This window comes from Lissotriton vulgaris, chromosome 8 (assembly GCF_964263255.1).
Source record: "Lissotriton vulgaris chromosome 8, aLisVul1.2, whole genome shotgun sequence".
NCBI classification, from domain to species: domain Eukaryota; kingdom Metazoa; phylum Chordata; class Amphibia; order Caudata; family Salamandridae; genus Lissotriton; species Lissotriton vulgaris.
The window spans coordinates 482920363-482940142 of NC_141696.1; the positions used below are offsets into that span (position 1 = coordinate 482920363).

At 44.0% G+C, this 19780-nt stretch overlaps 1 protein-coding gene across 9 annotated transcripts in view; it reads right to left on the reverse strand.

Moving 5' to 3' along the window:
- Positions 1 to 19780, reverse strand: part of LIMS1 (LIM zinc finger domain containing 1) — a 407029-nt gene that overhangs the window by 130351 nt on the left and 256898 nt on the right. For all 9 annotated transcript variants that reach the window (XM_086934299.1, XM_086934296.1, XM_086934298.1 and 6 more), the window contains exon 2: positions 16752 to 16911. In XM_086934299.1, the coding sequence (XP_086790425.1) occupies positions 16752 to 16911 (160 nt within the window). The remainder of the gene's footprint in view (positions 1 to 16751; positions 16912 to 19780) is intronic.

Here is a 19780-nt window from a genome sequence, read left to right on the forward strand (position 1 = left end):
AGGCGATTCGCTATTGTTTGGCTTAGATACACTGATCGCTAATTAGACTACAGCTTTAATAAAAAGATTAAAACAGTGTTCAGTGATGGAAAGGTCTCCAAGGAACCGGATATCCAAGGAGGAGAGAAAACCACTACAAAAGACTAAAATGTAGACCGAACAAGTAAAACACCTATGATAAAGACAATACAATCAGTAAGGATGAGGCCCAAAGATTTGTAATACAAAATGCTGGATGTAATTCCACATTTTGTGAAAAACTAAACACAGTGGTCTTCTGTCACAAAAGTGAATCTCTGAAATATTTAGACCTCCGCACCATCCCCTTACACACAGTGCTCTTGCACCAAAGATACAGGTTCCACCTGGCATGCTTTTCTCTGTAAAGTCAGGCACTTTTATGACTGGGCACCTTGTTTGGTCACTACATTTCTCTTTACAAAAACAGTGATTTTGGAGGGGCAAGCGAACTACTTAGGTAACAAGTTGCATATTGGCATTAGTGAGAGGATTTATGTGACAATCTTTCTGGATACTGGGGGTAGAGGAAAGGGTTTTTTTTTCTAGCACATGACAACATACAACTGAAGCACATTTTTTGTCAATTCAGAAGTTTGTTAGAAACAAATACTTTAATATTTTCAAAACAAATCAATACACTGGGTGATGCCATTTCCACATATCATTTTGTGCTGTATCGTTTTATTAGTAAAACTATATGTCTGCCATTACACACTTTCAATGGAAACTACATTTGCACAGTGTGCTATCACACCATGTATACTACACGCCACTCCACTCTACAGCACTTCAGTTAACACCACTGCACTTTACACCACTGTGCTCTATGCCAATGCACTCTTCCCCACTCTAGTCTATGCCACTCCACTCTGCTCTGCACAAATCCACTCTATGCCACTGCACGCTATACCAATACACTCGACTCTGTACCACTCTATGCCAATCAACTATATGCCACTCTTATTCACTCTGTACCACTGCACTCTACCCTCCACCACACCATTCTATGCCATTTCACTCTTCTCTGCACCAGTCCACTTCGCTCGACTCTGAAATAATCTACTCTACGCCACTGCACTATACTCTGCAGCACTGTAGTATCACCACTGCTCTCTATGCGACAGCACTCTACTCTGCAACACTGCACTCCCCACAAATTTAATCTGCAATGCTCCACTCTATGCCAATGCACTCTGAAGCACTGCACTCTACGCCACTGCACTCTATGCCACTCTACGCCACTGTACTCCATGCCATTCTACTCTGCACTCTACCATTCACAACTCTAACCTAAGCCACTGCATTCGACAACGCTGCATTGTACACCACTGAATTCTATGCTGCTGCACTCTACACCACTATAATCTGTAACTAACTCTACGTCACTCCACTCTACACCACTGCACTCTATGCCACTGCACACCATGCCACTTTATTTTGCACCACTGAATTCCACGCCACTCTACACCACTCTACACCACTGCACTCTATACTACTCGATGCCAATGCACTCTACAACACTCTACTCTGCAATCTATGCCACTGAACTCTACCCCACTCTACCCTGCACTGCTGCTTTCTATGCCAATACACTCTACGCTACTCTGCATCAACCACTCTAAGCCACTGCATCTTCAGCACTCCACGCCACTGCACTCTGTGGCACTATATTCTACTCCGCACCACTCTACTCTACGCCACCTCCATTCAAATCTGCACCACTCTACGCTACTACACTCTACTCTGTACTCTATGCTGCTTCACACCCCTGCACTCTAAGCCAATGTGTTCTGTGCCCCTGCACTCCATGCTACTCAACTCTACTATGCACCACTCAAATCAATGCCAATGTAACATTCTACACCACTCCTCTGTACAGCACTGCACTCTACTCTGCACCACGCTGTTCTATGCCACTGCATTATACTCTGCACCAATGTACTCAACGCCACTGCACTCTATGCCAATGCACTCTACTATGCAACACTGCACTCTAACCCTCTGCCCTGCAATACTGCACTCTACGGCACTGTATTCTACTCTGCACCACTCTATTCCACTGCACTCTGCATCTCTGCACTCTACCCTACACCACTACACTCTACTATGCAACACAAGTCCACACTGCTCTATTTCACTCCACAGTACAGTACGCCACTCCACTCTACTCTACTCTTCCCCATTCCACTCTAAGACACTCCACACCACTCTCTTCTACGTCACTAACTTTTAGCCATGCTGAACAGAACCCACGCTGGTGTATAACGTGGCTAAAACATATTGGCAAAGCCAAAAGCTTTTGCATAGGCATGCCCTAATGCCTTTGCCAATGCGTGTTGACTATTGGAGCCTTTATAAGAATCTAGAGTTCCCACATATATACAATCAATGTATTTCTCTTAAGTGGTATCTCCTGGTGCAAATGATTGGCCTACAGAGAACACAATCTATATGAACCATGTCGCCTCCCACTTAAGGTGTTGCTGGACACAAGATATATTGAGAAGACCATAGAATTCAAAGAACGGAGCAGAGACATGGCTAACCCTGACCACATTAACAAAGTAGCTGTTCAAGAGCAGATACTGGAATTGTGGAAAACTTAACAATATGGCCGCTTATTCCAGCCAACTTTGTAGATATTTTGCTGCAGTTGTCTTGTGCATACTTTCCTGACAGTGCAAAACGAAATATTTAGAATTATAGTTAAACAAACTGCATACTTGCTCTTTTTCTTCAGTAATTGTCAGACCCAAGGGAACTCCTATTACAACAGCCTTGAAAGAGAAGGAAACCGGGGTCATAAAGTATGCAGAGTTTTGCTCAGTCGTAAGCCAAATAGGGAAGAGTGCAGCGGGATCACTGTATGCGGTCAAAAGAGGCTGAGAAAAACACACAGTGTCCAACATCGAGGTCATATTTCATATTTAATTTACTGTGAAAATTATAAATGTCAGCTTTTATTCCCAAGCATCTGAACCAGACCCAACTACATGGACTCTCTCCCTACAGATCTGAAGAGAAATTTCCCACGCTGATAGTGTTTCTATCTGGTGCAAGAATGTCATCTAAGATATGACTTACAAAAAAAAGAAGGTTGTTGTCCGAGGATTTTGTCGCATTTCCTATCATCATTTCCAACTAACGGGTTGGGCAGACATTTGAGCTCCTTCTCACACTCTCCCCTATCTGAAGACTCAACAAGCATTAGAAATGCAATAGGTCTCGCAGCATTAGAGTTAGTGCTTTTAGAATTGTTTATGGGTTTTTTTGTAAATCTTTAGCATGAGGTTGAGGGTGAGTGAGGGTGAGGGGTTGAGGGTGAGTGAGGGTGAGGGTGAGGGTGAGTGAGGGTGAGTGAGGGGTTGAGGGTGAGGGGTTGAGGGTGAGTGAGGGTGAGGGGTTGAGGGTGGGTGAGGGGTTGAGGGTGAGTGAGGGGTTGAGGGTGAGTGAGGGGTTGAGGGTGAGTGAGGGGTTGAGGGTGAGTGTGAGTGAGGGTGAGGGTGAGTGAGGGTGAGTGTGAGTGTGAGTGAGGGTGAGTGTGGGTGAGTGTGGGTGAGTGTGGGTGAGGGTGAGGGATTGAGGGTGAGGGGTTGAGGGTGAGGGGTTGAGGGTGAGTGAGGGTGAGGGGTTGAGGGTGAGGGGTTGAGGGTGAGTGGGGGTGAGTGAGGGTGAGGGGTTGAGGGTGAGTGAGGGTGAGGGGTTGAGGGTGGGTGAGGGTGAGGGGTTGAGGGTGGGTGAGGGTGAGTGAGGGTGAGTGTGAGTGAGGGTGAGTGAGGGTGAGGGTGAGGGTGAGTGAGGGTGAGGGTGAGTGAAGGTGGGTGAGGGTGAGGGGTTGAGGGTGATTGAGGGTGAGGGGTTGAGGGTGATTGAGGGTGAGGCGTTGAGGGTGAGTGAGGGTGAGGGGTTGAGGGTGAGTGAAGGTGAGGGTGAGTGAGGGTGAGGGGTTGAGGGTGAGTGAGGGTGAGTGAGGGTGAGTGAGGGTGAGGGGTTGAGGGTGAGTGAGGATGAGTGAGAGTGAGGGTGAGTGAGGGGTTGAGGGTGAGTGAGGGGTTGAGGGTGAGTGAGGGTGAGTGAGAGTGAGGGTGAGTGAGAGTGAGGGTGAGTGAGAGTGAGAGTGAGAGTGAGAGTGAGAGTGAGGGTGAGTGAGGGTGGGTGAGGGTGAGTGAGGGTGAGTGAGGGTGAGGGGGAGTGAGGGTGAGGGTGAGTGAGGGTGAGGGTGAGTGAGGGTGAGGCGTTGAGGGTGAGGTGTTGAGGGTGAGGTGTTGAGGGTGAGTGAGAGTGAGGGTGAGTGAGGGTGAGTGAGAGTTAGGGTGAGTGAGAGTGAGGGTGAGGGTGAGTGAGGGTGAGTGAGGGTGAGGGTGAGTGAGGGTGAGGCGTTGAGGGTGAGGCGTTGAGGGTGAGGCGTTGAGGGTGAGGTGTTGAGGGTGAGGTGTTGAGGGTGAGTGAGAGTGAGGGTGAGGGTGAGAGTGAGGGTGTGTGAGAGTGAGAGTGAGGGTGAGTGAGAGTGAGGGTGAGGGTGAGGGTGAGTGAGGGTGAGGCGTTGAGGGTGGGCAGAGAGAGTGAGGGGGCGGAGCGGGGGTGTGCTATATGGTTGTGGTGCCTTCATTCTCGCTAAAACACTCCTGTGGTAGCTGATGGGCTTCAGCATTTTTTGACAACCAACTTTTTTTTTGAAGATTCTAAGACTAGAGCTTGCAGTCAAATAACATGCTTGACTGGCCAATATTGTGAGCATCTGTTTTTGTAGTTAGATCTTTATAAATGCACATGCTGTTTAAGAAGATATTGTAGTTGAACCACATTTGAAAATTTAGAAAACAGCACCAGCAACTCTCAGAGGCCTTTTTATGAGCAAGAAAGAAGATGGTTTATTTTTTTTATGAGTTCTACTGGGTTTGTAAAAAATTGAATACAATTCTGGGAAGACGAAGTTTTAGGGTGGTTGCCAGTTTGGCAGAATACTGCAAGCATTGTTAGAGTGGCTGTCCAGCATATTTCCATCCTAATGGCCTGGAGCAGACTCTGCAGTCAGGCATTTCCTTTCTCTTCCAGTGCAGGAGATGCTCCCAGCATCCAATCAGAGCCGCTTCTCCGCTCGAGCAGGGGGTGAGGAAACAGAAGACGGACAGGCTTATTCTGAAGACATTTGCTGTCTGACAGAGTCTCAGGATGAAGAATTGAGGTACCAGCTAGTGGCTCCGTTGCTGTTACAGGGAGCTAACATAGCCTTCTGCTGCACAGTCTGAACCATGGGTGAGAGTAAACCATTAGAGGAAATGCATGCAGAGTGCAGGGTGGTAGCTAAGTATGCCTGCACCCATGACACACTCTGCACACTTCCGATTGCAGTGATTATGGTAGAAGAGGTATGTTGAAAGGCTGCGCCACATTCCACGTCACAGGCCGCCCTCGCTTTCATCCAGTCTCGAGGAGCAGTAAATTGGAATAAACGAAGTCCCTAAATCAATCAAATAGCAACAAAGAGCCGAAGAGGTATGTTGAAAGGCTGCGCCACATTCCACGTCACAGGCCGCCCTCGCTTTCATCCAGTCTCGAGGAGCAGTAAATTGGAATAAACGAAGTCCCTAATAGCAACAAAGAGCCACCCACCCAAGTGATCTTTGGCTGCAAAACTGGTTCCACCTTCCTGACTCCGAGTACTGACTTTCCATTCAACTTACCAATGCATAAATGTGCATGAAATGAACTACCACGCGCGTAATCCGCATTATTCATCCGCCCACTGCAGCACACAGCATGGGGCAGCCCACTTAAGCCATTGACTTAACTTCATTTTGAGCGACAGCATCGTGCCCTCCCACAGAAGCACCTCCAGGCACACAGTGCTAGCCTAAAGTGCCAGCGACTACTATGGCAACGCATGCTATTTGAGACCGTAATATTCTTCTACATTTGGCCAGTGTTTTTTTTTCGATTTCACAAATTTGTATTGGGAGTTTCAACAGAAAAGAAGCAATACATACAGAATGGTAACAAATAAAACAAGCTTCTATTTATAAAAAAAAATACCATTTCAGGAAAGATAACGATGTTGTGGAATACCGCGTTCTGTTTAAAATATATATGTCACTGAAATATCTTCAACCTAATAACATCAGGAGTGAGACATATAGTGAAGAGAGTGAGGCGGGGGAAAGGAGGAAACACGGGGAATCGAGAGGGAAAGAAGAGATGGCGAGGCAGAGGGAAGGGGAGAGAATGAGGTGAAGTAAGAGGGATAGGGAGAGACAAAAGGAAGACAGACTGCAACAAACAAGACGGAGGGCATTGCTGTGGGGAGGGGGGGGAGGAGAAGTGCGACACGGCCGCAGCAGGGGGCGGAGCGGGGAGAGAAATGTAATTGACACGGCCGGCCGGTCGTGAAACTGAAAGCATGGCCGGCCGGCCGTGAAAGCCTTTGATGCGGCAGGGGGAAATGCGAGACGGCGGGAAGGGGGCGGAGCGGGTAAACAAAGACGGACATGCACGCGCCAGTGACTTTTAAGGTCAATGCGCATGCGCATAAGCTTAATGCGCATGCGCATTGACCTTAAAAGTCACGGGCACTGCAAGGAATCGGCACGATTCCTTGCAGTGTAGATAAAGATTGGATAACTCGCAATACTCTCGCCTTGCTCGATGCGCATGCGCATCGACAGGCGAGACCTAAAAAAGGAGGATTCACCTGGTGTAGTGTCAGTAGACAACAGAACCAGGAAGTAGAGCAATGCAAGGCAGGGTCCACTTGCTTCAGATGCAAAGCCCCCCTTGCCTCCAGAGAAGTGTATGGACCCTGACAATGTCGTGAAAAGACTTGATCTTCCTGAAAAGCACTGCTCTTGGGCTAATCCATATGGGGATTCCTACAACATCCTTAAGGCAGCTTTTAACAGCGCTCTGGGAATACAGTATCAGAGACTAGTAGCAAATTAAAGGATGCTCATAACTGATCTATCCCCCATAAACGGCAACTATGCCATGACCACAGACCTCTCCATCAAATATTTAGGGCGAAAGCCTAGCTAATAAACCTAGAAGGAAACTTAGCGCTACGATTTTGAGAGCTGGAGTCGCTCATCTTCTAGCTAAATTTCCAAAGAAAAAGATTTGCAATCATTCTACGCTATCCAAGAGTCAAGGAACTGCTTCCTTTAAAATGGGACTGGTGAAAAAATTCTACATTGAATTCGGTGTTTATGAATAACAAGCCAAAAAATGTTGTTGCAGAGGTAGAGCAGAGAGAACACAAGCTTTCACAATCTGAACGGGGGATAGGCTCATGTCAAGAAAAATATTTTAATGTCTTCAAAGTGTAGAACCTAGAAGGATGTTTGATGTTCTCTGACTGAAGTGTTAATCTGACCATAGCGTGCTGTGCCTATATGAAGATCTGGTGCTTTAGTTCTTTGAGTTATGTGGTCGCTACTGACATCTAAGCCATCGGCAATAAAGTTTGCTGGAAGGCGAAATGTCAGCTAGAAGAAAACCTGACCAAATAAGCTCTACTGATAAAATTCAGAACCAAATAGAATTCTGACATTTTGCATGTTTCTCATGGTCCTCCTCGGCCAGTAAAATTTGGTCCAGTGAGATCCGTGAACCATATGAACCAGCAGTTCATGGTTGAAGTGGGATTGACCGCTGCCTTTAATTTCTTTAATGCCTGGCAGGAGATAGTGGGTCTGCAAAAACTTGCAGATTCGTGCCCCAATCTGCTTCTTTGGAACAGACAAATATTTGGCTATACCCTACAGACATCAATATTTGTGGCATACAATTTACGAGTTCTATTCCTAGCAGGTCCAACTCAGCATCTAATACTTCATTCGTAAACAGAGTGCTACTAAATGGATAAGCGTAAAACCGGTTATTTAAAGGAGGTTCATGCTGCTCATGGCCGAGTCAAGATGTCTGCCTGGGTCGGGCCAAATTCGTCCCATCAACAGAGATTAGTTACGAAGAAAGTAATGAAAGTTAGTCGGTTGCATAACCCGAACAACTGCATGAAGATATGATGGTGACGTGTATGAACAACAAAAACAGGAAAAAGTGGTAGAGTAAATAAATAGGTTTAATGGTGAGAGAGAAGTGAAAGAGAAATTTTAAAGAAACTGGGAAAGTGAGGGGGCAACTAAATAGGTAAGATTAATGAAAGGGGGAAATAGGAAGAAAAGGGGAAATGGGAAGAAACTCCCTTTCCACCTTGGAAAGGAACAAAGCAAGCGTTAGGAACTCCAAAAGGTCTGGCTGTAATGTACTAACATAAGAAAACAACGTTTGAGCAAGCCTGTGTTGCCCTTGTTTATTATGTGATGTAGTGTTCCAGCAGGCATAATATGAGTTCCTACAAAAACATTCAAAGCCTCTTGCAATGAAAATACAAAGTAAAAAGAAAAAGGATTGTTTCCCAAATACAATGCATTTATGACAAAGTATTTAAGGAGTGATGTTCAGTGTACGTTTGGGACATAAAACTGTTCCTAATGCATTGCAATGCAAGCACTCCATATGAAGTGAAATGATACACCATTGAACAGTATGAGGTGCCACAGTAATACTCCTCTGGATGCAGCCAAAGTCCTCTTTCTGTATACATTAAAGAATTGGTAACAATATGTCATGCAGAAAGATGCTTTGTCAATACAGATCTAAACACTAAAATTACACACTTAGGTCTTTCACACAGAGAAGATCCTCACAGTCACCCTCGTAGCTGCCTCCACTGGCCAAACGCAAAATTGTCACAAAAGTTCAACCGCACATTTGATTATTAAGCTGTTCACTTTCCCTTAAAGTGACTTTCCCAGAATGTGTGACAGCACTGGATCCATAGACAAGGGGTTAGTTGACTCATAGAAATAAGGAAACCCCACTAATGGTAAGATACAATGTGCAGCGTTTTCTAGCTACTAAGGCTGGGCCTGTAAATGAATGGTCAATGCCATGGAACCGTATGCACTTGCTAATGCCGAAGGAAGAGCAGAATCTCCACGGGGCTACAAACAGACGGTGAAGCTGGGTCTGAGAGTCACTAGAAACAATCCAGGGACGCAACAAGAAGTAATTACTTATGTTAGGTATGTTTTGTTTTTAAAGAAGTCTGAAAACTCAAAAAAACGTAACGTAACCCTGCTTGCTTTTAGTTTACCCACAATCCGTGCTGCAACTTTACAACAAAGTGGAGGCACCTACAAAGGTTTTTGCGTAGAAAAGCAGAGCACTACACAGGAGCCATATAACCAGGAAAGGCAGCGAAGCACTGTTCACACACACACCGAAGTAGAGCCCAGGCCCTTTAATATGAGAAAATGTATGAAAATCAGCCTGTGCAATAAGGTTTACTTTCATGACGAGAGAATATAATGGCCACATAGGAATTAAAAATATTGAAGTCCCCAATCAAATAAGTTGCGGCATGTCCTAGAGCATGGGTACTCACAAACTTTATATCGCGGGCCAAAAGTACAGTCTGGTATGTGGCCGAGGGCCGCACTGATGGGCCGGCAGGTGGGGGCGGGGTTAGGTGGGGCAGGGGCAGTGGGGGCGGAGCTACTAGAGTCAAGACAAATCACCACCTTTTCAAAACATTACTTGAAAGTGCTGTATTTCAAAGGCAGATGTAACTACAAAGCTACAAGGAAGAGGCAAGAGGGTTGGTTAAGTCTGTACTGTAGTGTAATGTTGCATGTATTCACCTCCATTGGTTCCTCTCTTCTCTCCGCCTACTTTGACTTTAATGCATTCAGAATTATTTATTGCACCATGGTGGGCAATGGGCACAAGGCTGATACACACTCACATACACACACAAGCATGCAAACACATGTTGTGTATATGCACACACTCACTCACATACATACACAAAGTATTTGAGGCATTCCCGTTTTTATTTTTATACTTCACTCCCACTGCCAGGGGGTGCATCTCCCCTCCTGTGCATGACTGGAATACTGCAGGCAAAGTTTGTATTGGCATTCTAAGGAGGAGGGAGATAAATATGTTCATGCCTCAAGCAAATGGGTGAAGGAGCGATTGTGTGTGGGTTGCGTGAGCAGGGTAAGGAGGCAGAGAGGACCATAGATTGAGTTTTGGGCAGTTAACAAAAAAAGCAGAGAGGGTTAATGGATGTGCTTTGAGCAACTGAGAGGACAGAAAAGGGGGCATCACATGTTCTTTCTGGATGTGAAAAGAAGGCGATGGGAGCCACTGGGTGGGCCTCAGAAGCCGAGAGAGGAATGGAGATGGTCATTGGATGTGTTTCAGTTTATACAGAGGATTAAGGGGGACATTGTGCGTGCTTTGATAGGTAAGATATGGAAGGGCGGAGGGGTCCTACACTGTGCTTGACATTCAATAAAGGATATGGAAGGGCTCCATTGGGTGTGCTTGCTGTAACTGTAAAAAGGGAGCAAAGGGGCCACTAAGAGCACTTCAAGTGGCTGAGAGGATGGTAAAGGAAGGGGGATAGACAGGAGTGCCTCTGGGGGCCGTCTAAGGATGGTTGGATTAGAAATCTTTGAGGTCAGGAGAGGTGGAGGGATGGGCAGGCTCTCATCTGCGAAGGTAAATATCTGACAAATTCTAATAAATGCAGACTTCAGTACAGAACTGAAAATTTTGCAGTACAATTCACCATTTTCTTAGGCATACTCAGAATATGGGGCATGTCACTCATCTGATAAGTGCCCCACAGGGCCAGCCCTGGGTATAGGGGAGCTGGGCCCAGGCACGGGGCGCCAATATTCTGAGGGGTGCAGCAGGGAGCTACCTGACAATGTCATGCAAACAGCAGTTCCTTCATCCCACCTGGTCTCAATCGGTTCCCTATTAAGACTTTGTAATCAGCCTTTAATGTACCTCAGCGTAATTGTTAGCCCCCCATCAATCCCCTGCTCTCCCCGATCTTCCGCATACCTCAGCCGTCACACCGCAATGACCCACTGACCGGGGCACTGTCCCGGTCAATTCTGATGTAGGGCCGGCCCTCCTCCCAGGTGTTGATATTGACCAGGCGCAGTAAATACCCCACCACCACCAGCCTCACTCATAATCAAGCCCAAGGTAGTCTTGAAACAGAGGCATCCATCACAAGGGGGAATTTAACTCGAAACCTTAGCCAAATTCTGGTTTGCGCAGGGATTGGAAATCTGATTACACGCCAACCCAATATGCATTAAGTTTCAATACATGCAGTAGCATGGAAAGCATCAAACACTCCTGTTATTCTTAATTTTCCATAGATAAACTTAGAATAAGAGTATTTATCGTATCCACACAGGCTCATCCATAATGAGGGTCCGAGTATATTAGCACAATATGGAAGTAAATGTCTATTACAGTTAAAACAGAATCAATGGTCGCCCGTGTAAACCTAGATATCATTAAAGAATGCCGTTGATAATATGATATGATAAAAGCATACCTTGACACAAAGAGTTCAAAGCACTTTTTACATAGAAAGCATATTGAAGTCAGAACTTTTAAACCGTTTTCCGAGCTCTGAACTGAGCACCAAGCTCTTTATGGCTAGTTGAGTAAGGTGCTACTCCTTTTCTGTGTATGGTCGGATGACAGTGATTTGTCGACTCAAAGTTGTGTGAAATGATAATTTGTGCTAGACCCTGTCTAGATACAGTAGCATGTAACTGGATTTATGCGTGGAATGATCTGCAAAAGGCATATGAAGGATAGCTTTGCATTTTGCTTATACAAACCAGAGTGTTTTGCTAACTGCAAGGTTGTTTAAACATGACTTCCAGAAGAGAAGGTCTGATCCTGAAAGCACATTGAAGCAGAAAACATTTTGAAGTGAAAAGCAACTGGATACAAACCAAACCTTACATCCAGGGGCACTTTTATTCAAAAACGCCTTCGAACTGTATCTGAAATGTGATATTTAAGTGCCGAGGAGTAATAGGAATTGCTTCTGCGCCATCTTCTACTGGTGATTCCAAGAGAGGGTGTGAGGGGGCGGGGGAGTCGCAGGCTGGTCGAATCTACGGGATGCCCCCTGCTGCAGTCCTCAAAGGCCGCATACGCCATTGAAAAGAGCAGGCTCTGGGTGGCAACGTCATCGGCAGAAGCAGCAGGAAGCTTTCCAAAAGGCGCTTTTAAAGTCAGCTGTGAATGTGTAACAGTTGACTTTAAAGGGGCCTTTGCTTCCTGCCAGTGGTGCAAAGTCACCGAGGCTCTCGAGAACCACAAAAGAGGGGCGCTGGAGAAAAAGCAGGGAAGTTATTTTCACGCACATATTCCAGCAGCTCTCTTTTGTTTAAACTGAGCGCCTCGGGCAGCCCGGCTGCTAGAAATGTGGTTTGGTGAAAAAGGTCCGCGGGCCGGATACAAAGGTCTGCCGGGCCGCCACTGGCCCGCGGGCCGTACTTTGAGTACCACAGTCCTAGAGGAAGCTTCTATGAGCAAATGAACAGTGACAACTTAAGAGTCAACGTACCAGTCAACGAGGGCCCCAAAACTCTTCATATCCAGTATGAAGCCAGAGAGGATCCGACTAGGCTGAACCTGGGAGGTAGCTGCATTACGTTATGAATCACTATTCTGTACATTTGGATTTATTCTCCACTAGTGAACTCATTGTTTTACTGAGAAAAAAAGAATTTTAGAATGACACACTTGTCAGTGTTGAGCAGACGCAAATGAGAGGTGGCCCACCCCCATTGGGTAGGTCCAGAGGGTCTCTTCTTTCCTGCAGCAAGACACCCAGGGTAAGAAGCATGGCCTTGCAGCCAAAACAAAACTTGCGCTTGGGTGGGCAATCCAGATCGCGATCAGAGGTGTGGTGGTGTCATTGCTGTGGCCTTATTTCCTCTTGCAAGGGCTCCAAGTCACATTTCTTTGTGTCTTCAATTAGCACATATGTCTTTATGACTTGCGCAACCAGGTTGTAAATTTTCTGCGCTCTAATTTAGGAGGAAGGAATACTTTATTGTCAAAGTGTGGTTAGAAGTATATAGCTGAATAACAGACACAAATCTAGAATTCAGGAACCAAACTGGGCTACATTTTGTGTAAAATTGAATTAAACTTTTTTTTCCCTCTGACAGCCTGTGCCTAAAAATCGTAAATATGTGTTAATATAGAAGTCACTAAACAACAGGCGGTGGTGGTGGTGGTGGACAGAGTTTCTGAATTAAGCAGAATACTCTCACCCAGTCAAGAGATCAGGGCTTAATCCAACACCGTTTTTTAGCTTTTTTAGCGTTTTTTATTCTGCTTAATTCAGAAACTCTGTCCATCACCACCCCCTGTTGTTTAATTATTTTGTCCACCATAAGCGTGGAAGGGTATACTCAGACGTGAGTCCCTTGCTCATTGCACCATCAGGATTCAAGCAAGCCGGGCCGAAGACGGCTGTAATGCCAGAAACCGGTCCCCGGAAGCTTGTTTCCTTCCCAGTGAAAGAATTGGCTTGGTAGTTTGGTCTGCCCTGTTCCCATGATGCACTGGGCCAGGGACAGACTAATTTGCATATAGCCAGGTTCTGAGCTGGGATGGTGCAGTGAGCTAAAAAACGGTGTTGGATCAAGCCCTGATCTCTTGACTGGGTGAGAGTATTCTGCTTAATTCAGAAACTCTGTTCATCACCACCCCCTGTTGTTTAATTAATATAGAAGTCACAGCATAAGTAAGGGCCATCTTTCTAAAATCATCATCTCCTACCAGATACACTGACAAGACAAAAACTAGCCCACTTCAGCAGAAGACCCCAAACTGTGGAAAAGTACTAAAGAGTATGTTCAAAGAGGCAAACATTCATAATTTATATCAGGCCGAGCCTTTTCGACCTCCTTCGTCTGCATAGCAAGGGAGAAAAAAAATATTAGAAGCACCTTACTGTTGCCTAAGTCCTAAAGTAGCCAGTGGCACTAATGCTGTTAATCTCAAAGAAATAATACAAAATGAAAACTATTTACACATCCTTCAGAGAAAGTGTCTTCGCTGTGCTGGGATTTCAGATTAGGGATTTGTTTTACTTAAGGAATGCACAATTTTTGAGTATGTGTTGTGTACTAATTTTCTGCTGTGATGACTGTTTAATGGTGCTTAGACACATACAAGCTCATTTTCTCCACTTTAATCACACGCCATGTAATTTATATAAATAAATTATTTGTGCTGGTGTAGAGTTTGCAAAAGGAAATGGAAAATGAAATCATACCTTTTCCTACAGATCAGGAAGCGCTCAGCATTTCAAGTTCCACCTAGTTCTCTGAACAAAGCAAGCACAGCAGAACGTACAGTCTTTCAGAACTGCTTAATTGAAATATTAAAACCAAACGTTTCCAAAATATTGAAAGGCGGACAATAACTTGCTTCCTGTTTTTAAGGAGTTTAGCATTTAGTAGATCGTGTGCATGGTAGAAAACTACCTTTGAGCTAGGAACATCTTGAGGCAATCACAAGGACCTCCCACTGACCACGGAGACATGACTCGGTGTCATTTTAGATACTATAGACATTAGAATGTCAGGGAGAACCACGAGAAACATGCACAATGGCAGAAATCTATTCATTTTCAGTTTAATCAGTAGAGGTTATTTGGTCAGGTTTCTTTTCTAGTTGAAATTCACCCTGCAAATGGTTTGGGGATAAAGGGCATATTTTAGCTTTTCTTTGGTTCCCATCTTATCCATCACAAACATTCACAATCTCTTTTGGCTGACGGAGACTCCATTTTAATGGCTTGCTGTACTAATCAAAGGCCAAAATATGTATTTATTAATGAAAGGAAGTGTCCCTTACTAGACTGCTGTGCAGGTCTACACATAGAGACCCTTCCACAACGGGTAGCCGCCACTCTGTCAGTTCCATCTTCCAGCAGCTCTCCACACATCTCTTTTCCTAATTTGGTGGGTTTCAGTATCTTGTGGTGCCAGGTATGTATGATCTCGAGTCCCTTATAGGCCATTCCTAGGGCAGGTAGGATGTGTGGGAGTGGAGTGCTGAGACAGCATGAACTTGCTGTGGCCTGCCGATGCCATGCTGCTAGGGGAAGTTTTCTTGCCATGCCCCAGGGATGATGGTGGGCTGCAGCAGCTGAAAACCACAACTCATGAACCCGAATGGCAGATATTACAGTTATTAAATTGTGCATTCTTTGAATTCAACGCCAGACCTACAACCACCTCAGAACATAATACCCCAGTCTTTGCAACTACTACAAAATACCAGGACCTGTGATCCTCCTACCACCCTGTAGGTGATATCTGAGAGCCCCCTTCTTCGTCAGTGTCACCAGCCAACCCACACATTGCATTCCCCGATTCTTTTTTATCCCAGAGCAGTTGCTTTACTTTTTTTTTGTCTTCTGCAAAACCCTCAGGTAAAAATTGGACACTTTCCCAAATGTGGCAAGCTTCGACTCCCTATTCCTTTGCTGATCAATCCACCTGCAAGGCAATTTCGTTTCCTGTTCCTGCCACATCTTGTTTGTGAAGCGTAGAGGAAACATGGATGGGTTCTGGCAAAGCTCTGCTTAACAGGTTTGCTAATTCAGGAAAGTAATGGGAGTGGTTACTCTTTAAATCAACACAGCAATGGTCAACCTGGACTCACAGAATCTTAATCTTGCATGCACAGGCTCAAACACCACCCAGCTGGACTCCCCTTGTTAATTTAACACTTTCTGAGGTAGCCTTTCTACTTTTTAAGCCAGTACTTGCTTTTGTAAGGTATTAAAATACGAAAAAGATATTGCTCATCTGGTTACATGAAAAACAAGCCATAGAAGTACTGCCCTTCGACCACTTCAGAAGGCATGGAGGCTGTAGAAGGCGCTCACACCTCTATAACTTATAAATCAGGGATCTAAAACCTCTTGTGAATCGAGAGCTTCTTCTGCTCCAGGAAAGTCCTCCAGACCTATTAGCAAATGTTATCATTGTAAAATAGTGAACAAGTGTTAACACATTACACTACGACCATGCTCAGCAGGATTATCAGTAGTGACTACTCAAGTATTCCAGCACGCCACCAGCAGAAATGGCAATAAAATACTTATCAGTATTAAATGCATCCACCTGACTAATGAAGTAACAGCAAAAGCATCATACGTCCTCTGGTACAAACAACATAACCACAGCAATAAGTATTTCTAACTCAGTTCGACGTATCATTGAACTATCAACTTTAAACTGTTTTGGAATTGCACTCTTTTGTTTTCACCAGCATGTCCGTGTGCAAAAACAAACAATTCCCCATCAAATACCACTTCCCATTTTTGTAATGGTTTTAGTTCATCACAAACAATTACATTTTTACTTACTATGTTCACGCTACTGCAGGAACTATTATTTCATTCATTGGTCTCGCACATGATGAGGCTACAACATGGCCAATCGCCTTGTGACTTAGCTAGGTTCAGAGGGGAGACAGATGGTGATGTGGCAGACCCATAGGCAGACAGTGTCTGTTTGAGGGTTTTCATGCGGCCCCGCAATTGCTTTGGCTAGCTGTCACTTCACAGGGCTTCGGATATGCAGTGTTGGCTTCTTTAATTTGCATAGACTCTCTAAGTTAGGAACTTGTCTTGGCTTTACCTTTGAGAGCTACTTTGAGGGTACTTGTGAGCTACCAGTTGCTCCCGAGCTACTTGTTGGAGACCTAATATAAATCAAGTAGTAGGGGGCGTTTACTATTTTGGCCTGTTTGAGCATTACCATGCGACAAAGAACTTTGATGAGGGAAAATAAATGTGAGATGGTACTTACCTCATAGAAGAGTCCTTCTGGGAACTGCTGGAAGCACTGGGCACACACAAAGCACTGCTCATGGTACAGCTCCCCATTGCTGTTCACAATCTTCTCTGCTGGGGCAAATCCTGATCGACAGCGCCCACACATGGCATTGGCAAGTGCATTTGCCATGTTACTGTAACAAGAGAAAGCACAGGAATTAGGACCATTTTTTTTCTAAACGATACAGTTACATTTTATACATGTTAGACTACAAATCGAGGTCTCCGGATTCATTTTGTCTCCAGTGTCTTGGCGTAAATAATATAATTCAATGCAAAAAGCTTACCATTAGAAAAAAAAGAAGCATCACTGATGTACGTTGCAAGATGAGGTAAACGATAATGTTATTTCTGCCAACATAATTTCAGCAGCTTTAATAGACAATACATCACTTTAAAGAACAAATTAGCAAATAGGCAGCCATAAACAAACCTTGGATGACAATGAATCTACTTAACCTCCTGCTATCCCAGAAAAGGCCTAGTGACAGGATAAGACCTACCAAGTTGATGGAGAAACATCTCTCCTATTGGTAATAGGAACACCCACCCCAATGTAAACTGGAGAATATCAAATTGTAGGTAGAAAAATAATTATCCAACAATTCTAGAATGTCTCACCATTAGCATTTCAATAAAAGACCAATTGCTACACTGGCAACTTTGAAAAAATTATGATTAACAATCCTATAAGAGTTAAATAGAACTGTCACTACCACCATGAATAAATGGGCGCATCTGTTGGCATTTCTGTGGTAAAAAACATACTTATTATTTTGCTTAGGAAGTGTGAATAGTTCAGAACAGATGCATGCCCAAAGACTGATTCACAGATAAGGGGCCATCTCTATTAAATCAAGAGGAAGACTGTTCTAGAAAGGAAATACATCATTTAGAAAACAATGAAAACACCATTGCTTTGAGAAAGATATTAACATTTTCTCTAGATTAAACATCCAGGGAGATCTGGTAGAAGAAGCGCTGCAAGTTCTTGGAGGTAACTTCACACACGTATTCAGGAATAAAGTACGAAAACAGTATTTACCCATATTTGCAACACAAACTAGTCCAGACTAGGAGCTGCCTGACATTAATTTAAAACAGTCTTTCATGGCTCTTTCACGACTTAAAGATAAGCAAGGAGAGAATTGGATAGACACCCAAAAAATCTCACAGATAAATCATTCAAACTGAGCAGCTCGGTTACTGCACAACTATCAAATTCTTATGAAGACAAACATGTGTGGAACTATGAAACTCCTCTGGGAGCTTGTATTGTCTTACGTAAGTGTCCATAACCAAACGATAATGCTATCACTGCAAAACTATGGCTCATAGTGAGCCCCCTCGCCTCCACCATGGCCAAATGCAACTCTGCCTGGCAAAGCTAACTAAACGGTGAAGCTCTGGGGGGAGAAAGCATTGTTCTGCTACTGAGCTTTCTGTACAGAAAGCCAGTGCCAAATATGCTTCTTGGCATTGATACGGAGACAACCACATCTACAAAACTGCATGACGTGGTCAAAAACTAAAGTTTTTAATCTTTTCCTAAAAGGTAATGCTGACTGACACAGACTACTCCACAACCTTTCCTGTTAACGACACGATCTTCAACTTTATCTTTCAATCTCTTATAGGAGGCAAAGCATAAGTTCTAACCATGAAAACAATCTAAACGTTATGGAAAAGCAGGGACATTGCAGGCCTCAGTGGGACACCACATTTTACTTTGACAGGCTAAACACTAGTTTGTGAAGGTATTTTCTGAGAAAATGAACAGTTATTTGACTGAAGAGTAGTCACTAAGCCACTTTTCCTCAGTCAGAGTTGCTAGAGCTAGAGAAAATACTGAGTTGCTACAGATGGGCTGCGGTCAATGTACCAAATCATTGTTGCTGGAAAAATGCTGAAGAACACAAATGTACAACAAAGCACTGAATTTACTTTATTTTCATAAATCAACCTGCAAGGCAGTCAGAATTTTCAATATAACCTCTTTAAAAAGTATTTATTTTTTTACTTTTTTTAAAATTGGACAGAAAATGGGAGCCAAGACACTTCATTTAAAAATCTATTAACTGGTCTGGGAGCTTTGTCATCCCTACTGTACCATAACAATTGAAACTGGAGTAATTCATATACTAAAACCACACATTTGTGGCCATTTCCCTCAGGTACAAACAAACTGACAATTAACCACAGTTTCTTTTTATGGAGTTCATCTTGGAAAAAAAACGAGACCTTTAAGGCAAATCTGGTCCAACACCAACCTGAGCCCCACGCCCACCACTGCATCTTGCGTGGAAACCTCTCAGACACAAGAATACACCATAGTCCTTACTTAGTAAAATACTACATCTTATATTTCAAACCACATTAGTGATCAAAATAATGGCTTGTGTAACAAATAGCCAGTTTGTACTCAAAACACCATGAACATGCAAGCTTGAGAATCATATGCAGGGAAACCTTCATATAGAAGCTACTCTTTCCACCATTCCAAACTAGCTCCACCAAAAAAGTGTATGTGTACATATTAAAGAGTTGGCAACAGCCTAGTTATGGTTCAGCCACACTTTTTTTAAAAGCAGTGTTTGAAGAATCTGCACAAAATGTCTCCAATGCCTAGCAAAACTTGCTATGGTATAACACGTTCCATGAAGATCCATGTGGGTGAACAATTTAAATGGGGAGGGGTTCAAAAAAATGCATTTTCCATTTTAGCTACTGTCGAGAATTTTGTTCACGGTTACACAAAAACCTAAGGACAGATTTAAATTAAACTTAGCAGGAACGCAGAATTGCACTCAAAAGGTGCACTGTGTTTTGTGTAAATCCATTTAGTAGCCCGCGTGAGATCTGCATAAGAAAAAGAGCTCTGTTGGGTTGGAAAAGGGTTCACTCTTAAGTACATCTTTTTTGTTAAACTCGTAAACTGGAAATTCGCTAATTTTGTAAATCACATCTCAGTTTTTGATGAAATGTGACTGGTTGATTAAAGGC